The following is a 15,418-nucleotide window of genomic DNA, read 5'->3' as shown; positions in this document are numbered from 1 at the left end:
ATTGAACAAAACCAGTCAGGAGTTATTGTATAATGGAACAAAACCAGTTGCAATTTATTGTATAATGGAACAAAGCATTTGACCCATACAAATATTTAATTTATTGAAGAATTATTTGTTAATACCAAAATAAATCCACTAAGAAAACTTATCAAATTAGTGATGATCAATTTAACTGGTAACTATAAGACCTGTGATTGTGAAACATAATGCCCCCTTTACTGGCTACTGCACTTTGAAGCCACACAGCAGCTATTTTAGAAAACATTGTTAAGCCCATAGCTTTGCCAAAAATCAATGGATCGAAACGAAACTCACAATTCATTTGTAAATCATGTATGTAGACTCGCATACCAAAAATCAGCTAAATATCTGTGAGAAATTTGTAAAAAAAGCTTCTGGAAAACAGTTATTTTTTTGTTATTCCATTTTTTATTTCCATCGTAATATTTTTATTACATAATTGCAGAACATATACTGTATGAAATACATAGTTTTTAATATATTTGTTTCACATTTTTCTCGATATAATTATAATACAAAGCATCAGTGAAGACTATGGTTGGTGTGAATGAATATGTTTTAAGTTTCACCAACATGGAATAGAATCACAAAGTTACATAAATATATGGATAGAAAAAAAAAAACAACTAAAAATTAAAAAAAAGGAAAGTGTATGTTGCTTTTGGGTAGGTGTACCTATGTTACAAATGTCCAGTGAGTATAAAATATATGTAATTTATTTTGTGTTGTCGCTATTAATTCCTCGAGTTTAATTCGATTATTAAAAAAAGATACAAAAGCATCTATTTGCGGTGTTGCTTTTTCCTGTTTGCATTTAAAGATAAAGTATTTAGCCAATAATATTACGGAGTTTATAACGTGTGCATTTTTGGAGTCGGCTATGGTGAAATTACAGAATGATATTTTTGCAAAATTTAGTTCAATGTTTTCTAACCTGTTTGATTTGTTGTCAATAAAGTTTTTGATATCCATCCAAAATTTTTGAATGAGATGACAATCCCAGAATACATGAATATTCGTTTCTGAGTACATATTACAAAAATCGCATAAGGTTGACGGAACAAGATTGCATTTATGTAGGTAAGTGTTGTTTGGTAAAATGTGCATGAGATATTTATATTGGAAATTTCTAAGTTTGGTGTCAATAGTTAATTTAACTGATTGACTGAAGATAGTTCTTTGATTAATTTCTGGATTATTAAGCGTGTCTTTCCATTTGTCAAATTGTTTGAACTTTTCAGGTTTGTGTTTTAGTAAAAGAGATTTATAAACTAGTTTGCAAGCTTTTGTATGTTCTGTTATTTTGTTAAGCATGTATTCCGGGGTGGTATAAATGATATCGTTTATTTTTAGTTTATTTTTCCAATCGACGAGTATGCTTTTGACAATTTGATGGTATTTTATAAAATCTGCTTTATCTATTTCATAAAGAATTACTATATCTTGGAAACTGTAAAATTCTCTTTTTCTAAAATCATATATATGTTCAATATATTGAATACCTCTTTCGAACCATGTTTTAATAAAAAAAGTTTTATTTTCGTTTTTTATAAATGTATTATTCCAGATAATTTGCTTTTGTATTGGGATTTCATTTTTTTCTAAGGAGACACTGAGCCATCCACAGAGGATGTTTTTTAAGAATTCGGATTTGATGTTTAGGTCTCTAACATCTTTTTCATGGTAATTTGATTTGAAAATTAACATTCCTCCATAGTTGTTTAGCATATTGGTATATATTCTAATCAGTTTTGAGTCGGGTTGAAATATAAATCTTTTCACCCAACTGGCTTTGAGGGATGTTAAGAATAGGTCAATGTCTAACATTTTTAAACCACCATCGGCATAATCAGTTATTATAAAGAATATGTCGATGTCCAAGGCCCATAACTTTGCCAAAAATCCATTGAACAGAACGAACTCAAACATCATCTGTAGGTCATGTAGGTAGACTCACATACCAAAAAACAGCTGAATAATTGAAAGCAGTGCGTAAAAAAAAACTCCGGAAAACTGAATACCTGACAAACAAACGGCAGACAATCTGACTACAATATGCCACCCTAACTGGGGCATAAAAACACCATAAAAGATGGAAAGTATGTGTCTTCACTGGATAGCCTGTGCTGTCTGCACAAGCTAATCTACTAAGAAACTTTACGCACATAGATTTCACCACATTTTCCCAGAATTAAGCTCATTGACATAATGTCACAAAAAAACAGTGTCTAAAATATTGAACACAATGTACTACTTTTACAGGATAAAATCATTTTTTTCCACGAATTATCCCAAATCCATTAGATCTTCATCTTGTTTAAGGGATTCAAGAAGCTGTTTCTTTTCTTGTTGCAAGGCCTTGATGCGTTCTTGGTTAAGCTTGAGTCTGTTCTCCAAAACTTGCAGAACTGGACCGCTCAAAAGGTCTATGACGTGGCACACGGACTTTGTATACACCGATGCATTGTGCAGCCTCGTTATGAGATCCATGTCTTTGTTCTGTGTTGTTCTAAAAAGTTAAACAAATAAGTTAGCACATCATTGTTTAACCCTTTGCATGCTGGGAAATTTGTCATCTGCTAAAATGTCTTCTGCTGAATTTCTAAAATTAGCATTTTCTTCTATTTTTTTCAAAGAATACTATCAGAATAGCAAACAGTTTGGATCCTGATGAGACGCCACGTTCTGTGGCGTCTCATCTGGATCCAAACTGTTTGCAAAGGCCTTTAAAGTTCGGTTCCAGCACTGAAAGGGTTAAGTATTTTATTATTTGTAAAAACTTGCTAGCTTTTAGGCAGTCAGGTCCAAATAATGTGTACTGAAGAAAATATTGTATTTTTATATATATTTTTCGAAAATATCACAATTAAAAATAGTTCACTTTACAGTGTACTAGTTTGATCTCAATTCTTAAATAATTTTCAAAAAATGTAGATAAAAATGAACTATTCAAAGTAACATCAAAACTAAGTGATGAGTAAAAATATTTATTTGCATCACATAAGTATTTACAAACACCGTTAGATACTTTGTACAATGACTTGGACAATGTTTTCGGTTATTCATTATTTAAACAAAAGATTAATTTCCACAAAACACTCTTACTATAGCCAATTTAAAACAAATGATCTAACTAACAACTTATACACGGGCTTTTATTAACACAGTTGTTGAGTATTGCTATACATACTACATGTAGTCATGATATTGTGATACAAGTATATGATAATACCAGGGATTCAATAATTGAAGTAGAATCTTGATATGTATGCAAGCATTTTGAAAAATAATCACTTTTTACTCCTTCATACTTTCTTCCTTGCATCATTTTAATGCGCATGTTAACATTAAGCTAAGAAAAAAATATGTTTATGTTACACACTTTTTTGGTTCAGTAATATACTTAAATTTGTACATTTATAAATTTGAAGGTCGCCGTGGTGTAATGGTGGTGTAGTGGATATTGTGTCCACCTAGCGACCCGGAGGTCGTAGGTTCAATCCCCAATGTGGGAGCGTTCTTTAGATCTCCCCCAAAGACACCAAGTACATGTTTTAGGCCCAGGAAACGGACTCGAGAGCTTTTAAAAAAAGCCTGAGGCCTTCGATGCTATTGAGCTAAAATAAATAGGTTTAAAACTAAATTTATACAAAGCAACATTAGAAGAGAAATCAACAAATATTCACAACGAAAATATTAAGACTTAAGTAGTTTGACCCTAGTCCAAAAAAGTATACGAAATCTACAGATTAATAGGAGACCCCTCAACATGATGCAAAGGATCATTATTTTGTATACCGGTATATATACGTCATATTCATGTATAATATTTGCACAATTACATCTTTTTGTTAGTGACAAAGCACCTGGGTTAATATTATCATAGTATGCTAATGTAAAATTTTATTTGTTGCAAGATCAAGATTTTAGGTTTCACTTAATTCTGTAACCATAGCACAAATTTTGTCTTAAAAAAAACTGAATGACATTAATTGTCCCCCGATTGCAATATACATGTATCCTCACACCCAGTTTCATCAACCTAGCTTAACAACTGTTTGAGTTGTAGCAGGATCTAGATTTTAGTTTTCACTTATTTCATTACCCATGGCATCCACAATATTTTGGGGAAAACAATCTGAAATAATGTGCATATTCCCCTTATGGCCCTCGATCCACATACAAAGCTTCATCAACCTAGCTAAAGTACTTGTTGAGTTATTGCAGAATCTACATTTGGTGGTCAGTTTTCAATTATCGGTACTTCTGTAACCAAACAGCCATACATTTTTGGAAGAACAATCTGAAAAGCGTGCACTTTTCCCATATAGCCCTTTAACCAAATACAAAGTTTCAATAATCGACCTCTCTTATTTCTTTACCACTTAGATGCGTATTTTGACTCATTTGTAGTCCCTCAGAAAGTTAAATTTAATTAAAGACCTTTCGTTTTAGATTCAAATTTTAAAGGCTTCCTTTCCAACCCTTAAATACTGATGAGCAGCAAACAGCATAAAACCTGAACAGACTGAGAGTTACTTGCAGGCTGTTCTGGTTTTATGCTGTTTGCACATAGCTATTTTCACTTTGCTTCTGAGTGGGAAAGGGTTAAGGACTTTTTGAGTTCTTGCAGGATCAAGATTCGGACAGACAAATGAACAGATGGACTAGGGATGAACTTAAAGTACCCTGTGATTTGGCTGTTATTGGCCTTATAAATCATAAACAATACTGGATAAATAAATACCAAACAGTTCATTATTAGAGATTTCAATTGAAGCAGAATGTTTCTTTCCAATGCAAGCATTTTGAAATTTTCTTGTTTTTGACTCATGAAAGTTACCTGCCATGAATCATTTTGTTGCAAATTTTACTGGAAATCTTAATCAACAAGAGATTGCCAAGCAATATTGTCCCCTACTGGTGAAACTCCACCATTGTCAGATTAAAAAAAAATACATTTGTTGCCATAGCAACCATAATTATTGACGTAGGAACAAAATGAAATGACATGCATAATCTCCATATTGACATCTATCTATGTTTCAAGTTTCATGAAACGATATGAAGAACTTTTAAAGTTATCGCAAGATCCAGAAAAGTCTGACAGACTGACAGACAGACCCTCAGACTCACGGACACACAGAGCGCAAACCATAAGTCCCCTCCTGTTTTACCGGTAGGCGACAATAATATACATATTTTTATAATACAAATTGGGTTAAATATCATAGTTTTGACTTAGATGCATACTAATAAACATTTAAAAAAAGATTTTAATTAGTATGTAAAAGCAAAATAAGTCATTGCTTCAGTATGTTGATTCATGAAAATTACATCTGACCTCTGAACTTCCATGCATGGAGTATACATTTGACTCCAATCCTGTTTTTCAAAATCTATTGATAGCCCAAATCATGATTGCAACTTAAAAGGCTATATATCTCTTACTGTCTTACATACTTTACATAAGCTTCCTCTTCCTCCATACCAAGGATTCTGGGTAACTGAACAAGTGACTGAACACAGGCTTCACTGATGTGTTGGCAGGGTATGATGTGCAGAGGAACTTCAACTCTGGTATAGTCTGTCCCCACCTTGGCAGACTGGAAACATGTCACCTCTACTCTGTAAATCACATTTATTCAATGTACATGATTCATACCTGACATAAACAAAAATAACTGATTACATCATATGGTTTAACTTATTTGTTATCATTTGTACTGATCTTACTATAAAGTAATAATATAGTAAGATGTATACTTAAAAAAATAAACCATGTATGACATAATCTATTCACAATACAACTGATGAGATAACACAATAATTTACTTCAAAGAATGAGTTTAAATAAAAAAGTAGAGCCCATTGAAAAAATGTCATACTGAAGTGATTACAAACTGGCAAGTCCTATCACATACTAAAGTGATTACAAACTGACAATGCGGCAAGTCCTATCAACATCCTGTAAGGACAGTAATGTTAAAATTACCAGATGAATACTGAGGCAATAGTGAGAACGAGCTGTATCATGCCCATATTTTAATCACTAGATATTAAACATGCAAGCCATCCGATCTCAGCGATATAAGACAATTTTTCCCGACATTTGTAAAAGAAGTATGTTCTATTACCGGTAGTTCACAACAAAATTCACTATTCAAGCTATGTCTGGCTAAAACATATCATCGCTATTCCCTCTATTGACCCATATTAACAACCCACTGCCACTGGAATGCACAATTGTTGTTTTTGACACCTCATCAGGTTATTTATTGGCAAATATTTTTTTTGTGATTTTATGATGGGGGTCCCTAATTGCATCAATTGATGTGTCATACTAAAATAAAGCAAACTGCGACCTAATCAAGTCTGTGTATGTATAGCTTTTGTTTAGTGCCAGGCTTGTTCAGGTCCAAATCAGGACATTCCATTTTCATTGTCGGGATATTTGACCAAAAAGCTGTATTGTCCAACGGGGACTCCTAAAACGAAAATTCCACCATTACTCAAGTCAGGAGTCAGTATATTACTTACAAAAACTCTATATTTTGTAATCATTATTGACGATACATGTGTTAAAGAATTTCATGAACAAATTCTGGCACTTACCAAAAGCTATACATATGTGTAGTCATTTAAAAATTGTCAAATGAATGAGGATTTAGCAGTCTGCATAACTTTTAATAAATACAGATGAACATACATTGAACCGCAGTTTTCAACATAGTGACATCTGTATAAAGTTTACGGCAAATACTAATAGAAGGGCTTTCCACAGGCCATTTAACGATCTCTCGCCGGGGCGCTTGAATTTCGAAATCAGAGTCCCCGGGGCGCTTGAAATTTTCCTATCAGTGGATTTTTCAGTAAAAGAAAGTGGAGATTGTAAAAAAAAAAAATCAAGGTTTCTCTATCAGTGTATCAATATTCCCTGTTTTAAAAGAGCACTCGGTACCTACTTTCACAAGTAAACGCCATAAACACCACATAAGGTAATGGATAATCCACTGATAAGAGAATAGCATGACGCGCGTATCGATAATTCTAGCCACATTACACAGTCATTTAAATGCTGACAAGGATGTATCTGGCAACTCTCAAGTCGTCAAACTGTGATGTTCATCGTCCAATCGGTTACACGAATGCTTATGAGGGCGGGGTTAACTATCAACCATTATTTTTGATTGACGTCTGGCACGAAGTAAGAGTTTATCGCAGCTTGATTAGCAAGAATTGGTACGTTTGACGTAATATATTATATAAAACCGGTAATTAGTACAGTACAGTACATTAAAGACGGTTTCGGGCATCATCATCACACCTTTTTACTGTAAACAAGTGTTACCTATTACTCATAATTAATACGAGAAATTAATTGCAAGTGGTAAACAATTAATTACTTATAGCGAGTAAGTTGTGCAAATGACTCCCGGTTACAATTATGCGATAACAATTTAATTCCAGTACATGTATATTTCATCATGTCCATTTATAGAACTGATTCACCTCGTTTTTCTGACATTTATTCGACACGTTATGCGCTTTAACAAATTTTCGTTGAATTAATTACAAACACTTGTAAATGTTTCGTCCCATAATCGATACTTAGAAGACTGATGATGGCAACCGGCCGTAATCCTCGTGGACAACGTGAATTTCATGCATAATTCCATCAAAACATTTATTCGACTCGTAAAGTGTTTAAACAAATTGTTGTTGAATTCATAATGTAACTGTTAATATTTGTTGAAATCTCAAATGGGAATAATAATTTTGTAATCCGAAACCCATTCCCGTAAGTCGATGTTAACGCGTTTTTAATCCGAAACACACTTCCGAATGTAAATGTTACAGCACATTAAAATATCTTTGCTTCAAATTAGCAGTGCAAATTTATTTTGTGTCAAATCTTTTTCTCAATTAAAAAGAGCGCGAAAAGTATGCAGCATGTACAATGTCGCGTCATTTGCATAGAAAGCATGAGTGTATTGAGCGTTTTAACAAGCACACAACATGTCTGGGGATTGACGCATGTTCAGAGGCAATATTTCATCAAATCTATAAATAGTCACTTAAAATTTATTTGATACTATAGAAAAATGGCAAGGTTTGTGTTAAAGAAATAATTGAGAGCTTTTATCGTTAATATTTACCAGAAAGTGATTTATAAAAACAGAATAAACGGGATTATCGGGTAATAAATAGAAACTTGAAAAGTAGTAAGTTTACAGTTATAGAGTCGGTTGAAACGGATGTATTGAGGAATCGTTCGAGTCGGGATTTTACTATCTGTGCGGGAAAGTGTTAAAACAAACAATATAAAAAAATAATATATATTTTTTTAATGACTGGGGGATTTTCTTGAAGAGTCATAGCGCACCAAATGACATCTTTTGACGCTGTTTTTCTTTGAGTTATAGCGCACCACATAACATGAATTGATGCGTTAAATTGGATAGACAAAAATGAAAAACTAGTTAAATTCATTGAATTGAATTAGTGAGCTCATACCTATCGAATTTTGTGGTTTTGTCTTCGTTAAACACTGAGAATATTAAACCCACAAAACCAGGGTCCATCATTTGATACATTCCCTGCGTCCTAACATCTACATGTGAAGGCCAGACGGTTATGTGAGGATGAGAATGATACCATCCTAGCACGCGCATTGGTCTTTTCAGAAGGTCAGCAAGTCTTTCTGCCTCAGTTGATGCATCTGAAAGTTGTTCTGGTGAAATTTCCACCCGGTCTGACTGCTTATCAGACCTTCTTAACATAATGACGGCAGAAATTCTGGAGACAAATTCTTCGTCTATTTCTCCAATGAGAAGTCCCATGATCTCCTCTCTTTCTGTTGAAAATGCGTGCGTTAAACACACCATATACGCATCAGAATCTAAATGAACACTTTTCACAGCCATTTCCTACTTTTGTTGTTATTGTTTCGGGCGTTGTTGTTGTTAAAACATCACATCAATAGACGCTTGCATACTCAGGCTACAATCCATCGTACTTAATGACGTGCAAACTAACACGTACTGTTAACATTAAAACGTAATGAAGTGTTTTTATCTAATGAGATCCTATTGCTGAGTACTTTGAAGTGAAAAGTCTGAACTGGCTGATTTCTGCATAAGGTTGTTTGCGTACAGTCTTAAATCAAGCGCTCTCGTGATTGAGATCAGACATCTGAAAGTACTTCCGGATTGCATGTTCTTCGGGGAGCTCGTGCTCGCGCATTCACACGTCTTTTAATAATGGAAAGGTTAGTGAAATAGAATATATAAATTAAGACGTTTTAATGCCCCCGGATCGAATGATCGGGTGTATATTGTTTTGGCCTGTCTGCCATTCTGTGATTATGTCCCAAAACTTTAACTTTGTTCATAACTTTTGCATTATTGAAGATAGCAACTTGATATTTGGCATGCATGTGTATTTCATGGAGCTGCACATTTTCAGTGGTGAAAAGTCAAGGTCATGGTCATCCTTCAAGGTCAAAGGCCAAATATACGGCTTCAAAGCAGTGTGGTAGGGGGCAGTGTGTTTCTGACAAACACATCTCTAATGTTTTAGTTTGAAAATGTTCAGATTTATTCTGCGGGAGAATTATTTTACCTAGTTTTGATTTTAAACTGCTATACTGTAACTTTAAAGAAGGTTGATGAGAAAAATGCTTTATTTGCAGGGCCCTCGTTTTGCACTTTTTACCGCCGAATATACTTTCAGTCGTTGAAATTCGCACTAGTCCGACAGCAAAAAACTAGTATTTTTTCTTTCGGGCTTGTAGGAAATCCAATATTACAAGCCCGACATGCTTGTACAATTCATTAAACAGAAAACAAGTTCCACTTTCATTATCAATATTTGTAAACAAAGTTTTGAGCCGCTTAAATCAACAGCCGCATATGTTTTAACACACTGCGCACACGTGCTGGGCAATCAGCCGATAAATGGATTACTGCACATAAAGCGCATGGTTTTGTGGTTCCCGGATTACTATTATGTATAAATGTTTTGTGTTGTGTTCGGGACACAGAGAGTAATGGCCAAACAATTGTCATTCAAGTACGTCGTTGAGGAATGCGAATCTGAGGTAACTGTGATTGACGCATTTGTCAACTAGCTTTTTGTAGAATAACCTGGCACTTAATTGCTTATATATTTTCTGGTGGTTCAGGTTTGCTCCCTCTTTCACATGGATATATGGGATACATATTACATCTCTGCTCATTTTTTACCTAAACTTGATGTATATATATTTATAATTATGATTTTATTGAAATCCGTGTGTGAAATAAATTTCTTATTATTTCAGGATTTGTAAGAGGCTGGCTCAGATGACAAGGAAGCTAACTTGGATGAGGATGAAATTAATAAGAGATTTGTATTGTATTCTAAAGATTGAATAAATGAATGCTTCTTCTGATTTTTTATGTTATGTTTATCTGCATTTTTAACAAAAATGTTTGCGCTAGTAAAATCTGACTCGGGCTTGTTCAAATTCCCATAGTATTAGCCCGACTTGCTTGTAGATTTAAATCTGAATTTCAATGACTGTACTTTTTTCCCCTTTTTCAGCAAAAAATAATTTCCCCCTCCAAAAATAAAAAAATATATATATTTTTTTTTAAACTTTTATACCTATGTAATTCCAGCTGGTATAATGCTACTAATATTTGATTAAATGTATATTTCTGTAAATCACATTAAAATATAGCAATTTTAGATGTTGAATGGTTGGTGAAAAGATCTTCTAAAATTCCCCTTTTCGCCCAAAACGACGCGAAATTCCCCCTCATGAGGTATGTGGGTGGCTTCCCCTGGCGGCAAAAGAGGGCCCTGATTTGTGTCTACTTGTGTCTTTTACCAGCTGACAAACAGCATAGTTCTTGGTGAAAACAGTTGAGTATTATCTGTATGTAAATCATTTTTAATGAACAGAAAAAGAGCGTCAGGTATAGCACAGGGACCTTTAAGAAAAATACTCTACATACTGTAAAATATATACAAGTGATACAACTGTCAAAATTCCTGCACAACACCATGGTCTGAACTAGTCCAGCTTGTTGACGCTCTCAAATATTAAGCTACTTTTTATATTGGTAATATTTGGAGAGTACAACGGCTGAAGCATTCAAACAATGGACTGTTTTCCTTCTTTGTCTATATTGTTGCGCAAGGATTTTGTGCGCAACATTCAAGCCCCGATATCAGACACTTAATATCAACTGATTGCAAAATATTTACATACCTGTGTAGATAATTCATTTCTTGATAATGTTCTGTACAAATTATGTAATGACACTTTGAATTTTGCACGCCTGAGCAATTTAAATCCAACCACTATTCAAATTTTCAATATCTCTCGATTCACTCCCTGTGTAGATATAAATCGATAACACGGCCTCGATGTAAAGCATTTGCGTTCTTCTGTTGTGGTGCAGAGCGTTACGTAGTAAACCGATGTTAGTATACTTTTCTGGATTAATTAAGCATTGTTTTTTTTCTAAAGTGACAATTAAAAAGTTCTGAAATAAATTACATCTTTTATTTTTATACTGTACATAAATAATATTGATACAGAGCATACAGTATACCGTCTTATGTAACGTAGAATGTATGTACATAAAGCAACACAGACAGAGGTGTGAAAAAGACATGCATAAAAAGTTGCTGAAACTTAGAAGAGTGAATAGAAACTGCACCATATCTGTTTTGAACATATGCTTATTAAATCGACAAAGATGAGCATACTAGATCTAGTAAGGTAAAAGTCGGTGTTAAAAGCTCATGTTAAATAAAATTACGCGTACACGTTACACCATAATGCCTTCGTCTGATTGGTTGATATACAAATCTGTTTCATAATATGGCAGGAGGTCAGTGATATTGTTGCGATTTAAGCAGAAATTTAACTGAAGAATGTATGCCTTTCTAACTTCAATTCGGCGATATTTGAGGTAAAAATGGACTTCTGAACTAAAACTGAATGAGTTGGTAATGTTATTTTGCAATTTTACGCAAATTTATGAAAATTTAAACTTTCTGGTGTCCACCACATAATGGGTCCTTCACCGATAAGACGTTCCAAAGAATTTAGCCCATATAAAAAAGTATCTCTAAATTCTTTGCGCGTCTTATAAATAAGACTAGGTCTGAACAAAAGCAAAATAATCACTTAATAGTATTTTGACACATACGTAGTCCCTTAGAAAGCTTAATTTGATTCAAGACCTTTCTTTATAAATTGACATTTTTAGCTCGACTATTATTATGAAATATATATAGTGGAGCTATCCTACTCACCCCAGAGTCGGCGTGAGCATTAGCGTTAGCGTCTGCGTGCAAATGTTAAAGTTTTCGTACTACCCCAAATATTTTCTTTGTCCCTTGACATATTGCTTTCATATTTTGCATACTTGTTTACCAACATGACCCCAACCTATAAACAAGAGAAGACAACTTTATCAAGCATTTTGTCATAATTATGGCCCCTTTTCCACTTAGAATATGCAGCAAATGTTAAAGTTTTCGTACTACCCCTTTTATTTTCATTGTCCCTTGACATATTGCTTTTATATTTTGCATACTTGTTTACCAACATCACCCCGACCTATAAACAAGAGCAGACAACTCTATCAAGCATTTTGTCATAATTATTGCCCCTTTTATACTCAGAATATGCATATATTTGATAAATCTATGTTAAAGTTAGCGTACTACCCCAAATATTTCCTATATCCTTTGACATATTGCTTTTATATGTTGCATACTTGTTTACCAACATGACCCCAACCTATAAACAAGAGCAGACCACTGTATCAAGCATTTTGACATAATTATGGCCCCTTTTACACTTAGATAATTGAACATTTTGCTTAAATTGCCATAACTTCTTTATTTATGATCACGTTTTATTATTACTTTGACAAAACAACACTTAACCTAAATACCACAATGGATTCCACCCAAACAATACCCCACGCCCCTACCAGAATCCCTCCCCCCCCCCAATCTCTGCCCACCCCCCCCCCAAAATTATTTTTTAAACATCATCTAATAAATGACCACACCCCACATTATACCCCCCTTTCACTCCCCCCCACCCCCCTACCCCCCCACCCCCCCAAAATTTTTTTTTTTAACATCTAATAAATTACCACACCCCACTTTATACCCCCCTCTCACAACCCCCTACCCCCCCCCCTCCAAAAAAATTTTTTTTTCCTTTTCTTATTTTTGAAAGATCATCTAATAAATTATTGAATATGAACAATTTCCCCATGATGGCTTACGTTATACTGTTAAGCACTCGAATAGTCGAGCGCGCTGTCCTTTGACAGCTCTTGTTAAGGCTTTCTTTCTAACCCTTTGATACTGATGAGCAGCAAACATCCTAAAACCTGAATAGACTGCGAGTTTGCACATAGCCATTTTAAATTTTCTTCCCGAGTGGGAAAGGGTTAATTGTCTTTGATGTAAGGAATTATCAGAATATGTTGTCTTCTTTATAGCAAAAGAAGTAAGGCCCTTTGCTAATATTATACTACTTATTTTCATAATATTGGTTAAATTAGTAGTATTCCAGTAAATTCAAAACTAAAATAGTATCTCTTCATGCCGGTCAAGCGTATCATTGGATAGTAGTCTTTATATGACCAAATAATATTGTTATTAATACATAAGATTTTCAGACCCATTAACTCTGTTTAATTTTAAGATGAAGAGTGCTGTCTGTTAAATGACATTATTGTCATATCTCTGTTTTGGTAAAAGGTTAATCATAAGTAAAAAAAAACACTCTGTGTAGCAATATTACTGCAATATCTTTTTTGTGTGTTACTACTACTAACTAGTCAATCATAAGTTAAATTTATTTATTTAAAATGGTTTCTAAATTATAGTCCTGAACTATAAGTTGCACAAGCTAATCAGGCATGATACTTTCTGCAAAGAGTGGATTTTCGTTCGGAAGGGAGTTCTTTCAAACAAAAAATGCCTTTTAAGTAGAAAGTGTCGTCCTTGATTAGCCTGTGAGGGGAAGGGGATAACAGGCTTATCTGGGACAATACTTTACGCAGATATACTTAGTTGTTTTCCCATATTTTCAGCACCATGAGCTTGATGGCTGACACGGTTGCAAGCACACCGAGAGAGTGTGATCATGGGGAAGTTGAATACCATGAGGAACAGAACCCATTCACAGAATTCTGCAAGTTTTTGTATGAGCATTTCCATATGGCAGACAAATGGTCAGAAATCAAGCTGTTTCGAGTCAAGCATCCAATCTGCAGTGTTTACCTCATCGTAACCTTGGGATTGATCGCGGTCCCAGTGGCAACCTTCATGGTGTTTGTGGTTAGCAGTCTGATCTTCACTTTCCTGGGGTTTCTCTTCTTTGAAGGTATAACACTGGCATATGGGCTATGGTCTTGTAAAACAGGGCTTCATGCATGTCAGTAAAGTCCCAGAGTAGCCTTTTCAGTCTGCACAGGATAATCAGGGACGACATTTTGCACTTACAGGTACTGGATTTTGGTTCAGAAGAGACAAACAAAAATCCATTAAAGCAGAGGTGTCATCCCTTCACAGGCTAATGTTGGACGACAATTAATGCACATGCATTAAGCCCCATTTTCCCAGAGCAAAGCTTATTTAATTATTTATGAAACAGCTTTTAACAGGTGCACTTTGTTAATACTTTAGAGCTATACAATTCTTTTTTCTTTCCCTTATATTTTTAACAAGTCATTGAAGTACCGTAATTACTCTATGTTTTCGGACACTTAAAAATAATTGGTTTTTTTCGTGTCCGAATACTTAAATACCAAAAATATTCACAAATACAGGTGTCCTAACTTAGAGTTGAAAATTGAAGTGTCCAAAAATAGTTTCAATTGTATCAACGACCAGTAATAGCATGCGCTTGTAAAATACCATGCCGTATAGTATAAATTACAGTAATATATGTTTGCACTGCATTTTAAATAATTTTAAATGCTTAATTTATTTGACAGAAAGTTACTACAAGGTTGTACTTCTACCAACGAGTTCAAAGATGAGCATGTGATGTACCGATACTCGCTAGTATGAACCTGTAATTAACTCAATAAAAAAGCAAACTATGAATTCTTTGTTTGCTCATTTCCGATAGTTGTTGTTTAACACCTTCCATTGTTCGTAAAACTTGCAATAGGGTGCATCACACTTTGATGCGTTTAGTATTTGTCACAGTTATTTTACTGAGGAGGGGTAGTACCATTGCGGTAGATAATTTAACTGTTAATTGGCACTACCCCTGGTAATTGTCATTATAGCGCTTATGCTATCGGGCGAAACCATTGTTTAATACCGGTTTACAAGGTTATTTACCCAATAACGCAAA

At 34.3% G+C, this 15,418-nt stretch overlaps 2 protein-coding genes across 6 annotated transcripts in view; one reads left to right on the top strand and one right to left on the bottom strand.

The window, feature by feature from the left end:
• Positions 1–42: 42 nt before the first annotated feature.
• Positions 43–9,077, bottom strand: LOC127868075 (lys-63-specific deubiquitinase BRCC36-like). Its single transcript, XM_052409677.1, has 3 exons — positions 8,542–9,077; positions 5,488–5,652; positions 43–2,533 (listed from the first exon to the last, which is right to left on the bottom strand). Exons 1-3 carry the CDS (start codon positions 8,949–8,951, stop codon positions 2,311–2,313), a joined length of 798 nt encoding a protein of 265 aa, XP_052265637.1. The 5' UTR covers positions 8,952–9,077; the 3' UTR covers positions 43–2,310.
• A 70-nt stretch (positions 9,078–9,147) lies between these two features.
• LOC127868077 (uncharacterized) overlaps positions 9,148–15,418 on the top strand; it is a 361,273-nt gene continuing 355,002 nt past the window's right edge. For all 5 annotated transcript variants that reach the window (XR_008043873.1, XR_008043872.1, XR_008043871.1 and 2 more), the window contains exons 1-2: positions 9,148–9,295; positions 14,145–14,437. Coding sequence is in view for 1 of the 5 variants with exons in the window: in XM_052409679.1 (XP_052265639.1) it covers positions 9,288–9,295; positions 14,145–14,437 (301 nt within the window). In the remaining 4 variants the exon portion in view is untranslated. The remainder of the gene's footprint in view (positions 9,296–14,144; positions 14,438–15,418) is intronic.

Source organism: Dreissena polymorpha, chromosome 2 (genome assembly GCF_020536995.1).
Source record: "Dreissena polymorpha isolate Duluth1 chromosome 2, UMN_Dpol_1.0, whole genome shotgun sequence".
Classification (NCBI taxonomy): Eukaryota; Metazoa; Mollusca; class Bivalvia; order Myida; family Dreissenidae; genus Dreissena; species Dreissena polymorpha.
The sequence above is the reverse complement of the archived record's forward strand: the minus strand, read 5'-3'. Positions and strand labels throughout refer to the sequence as shown.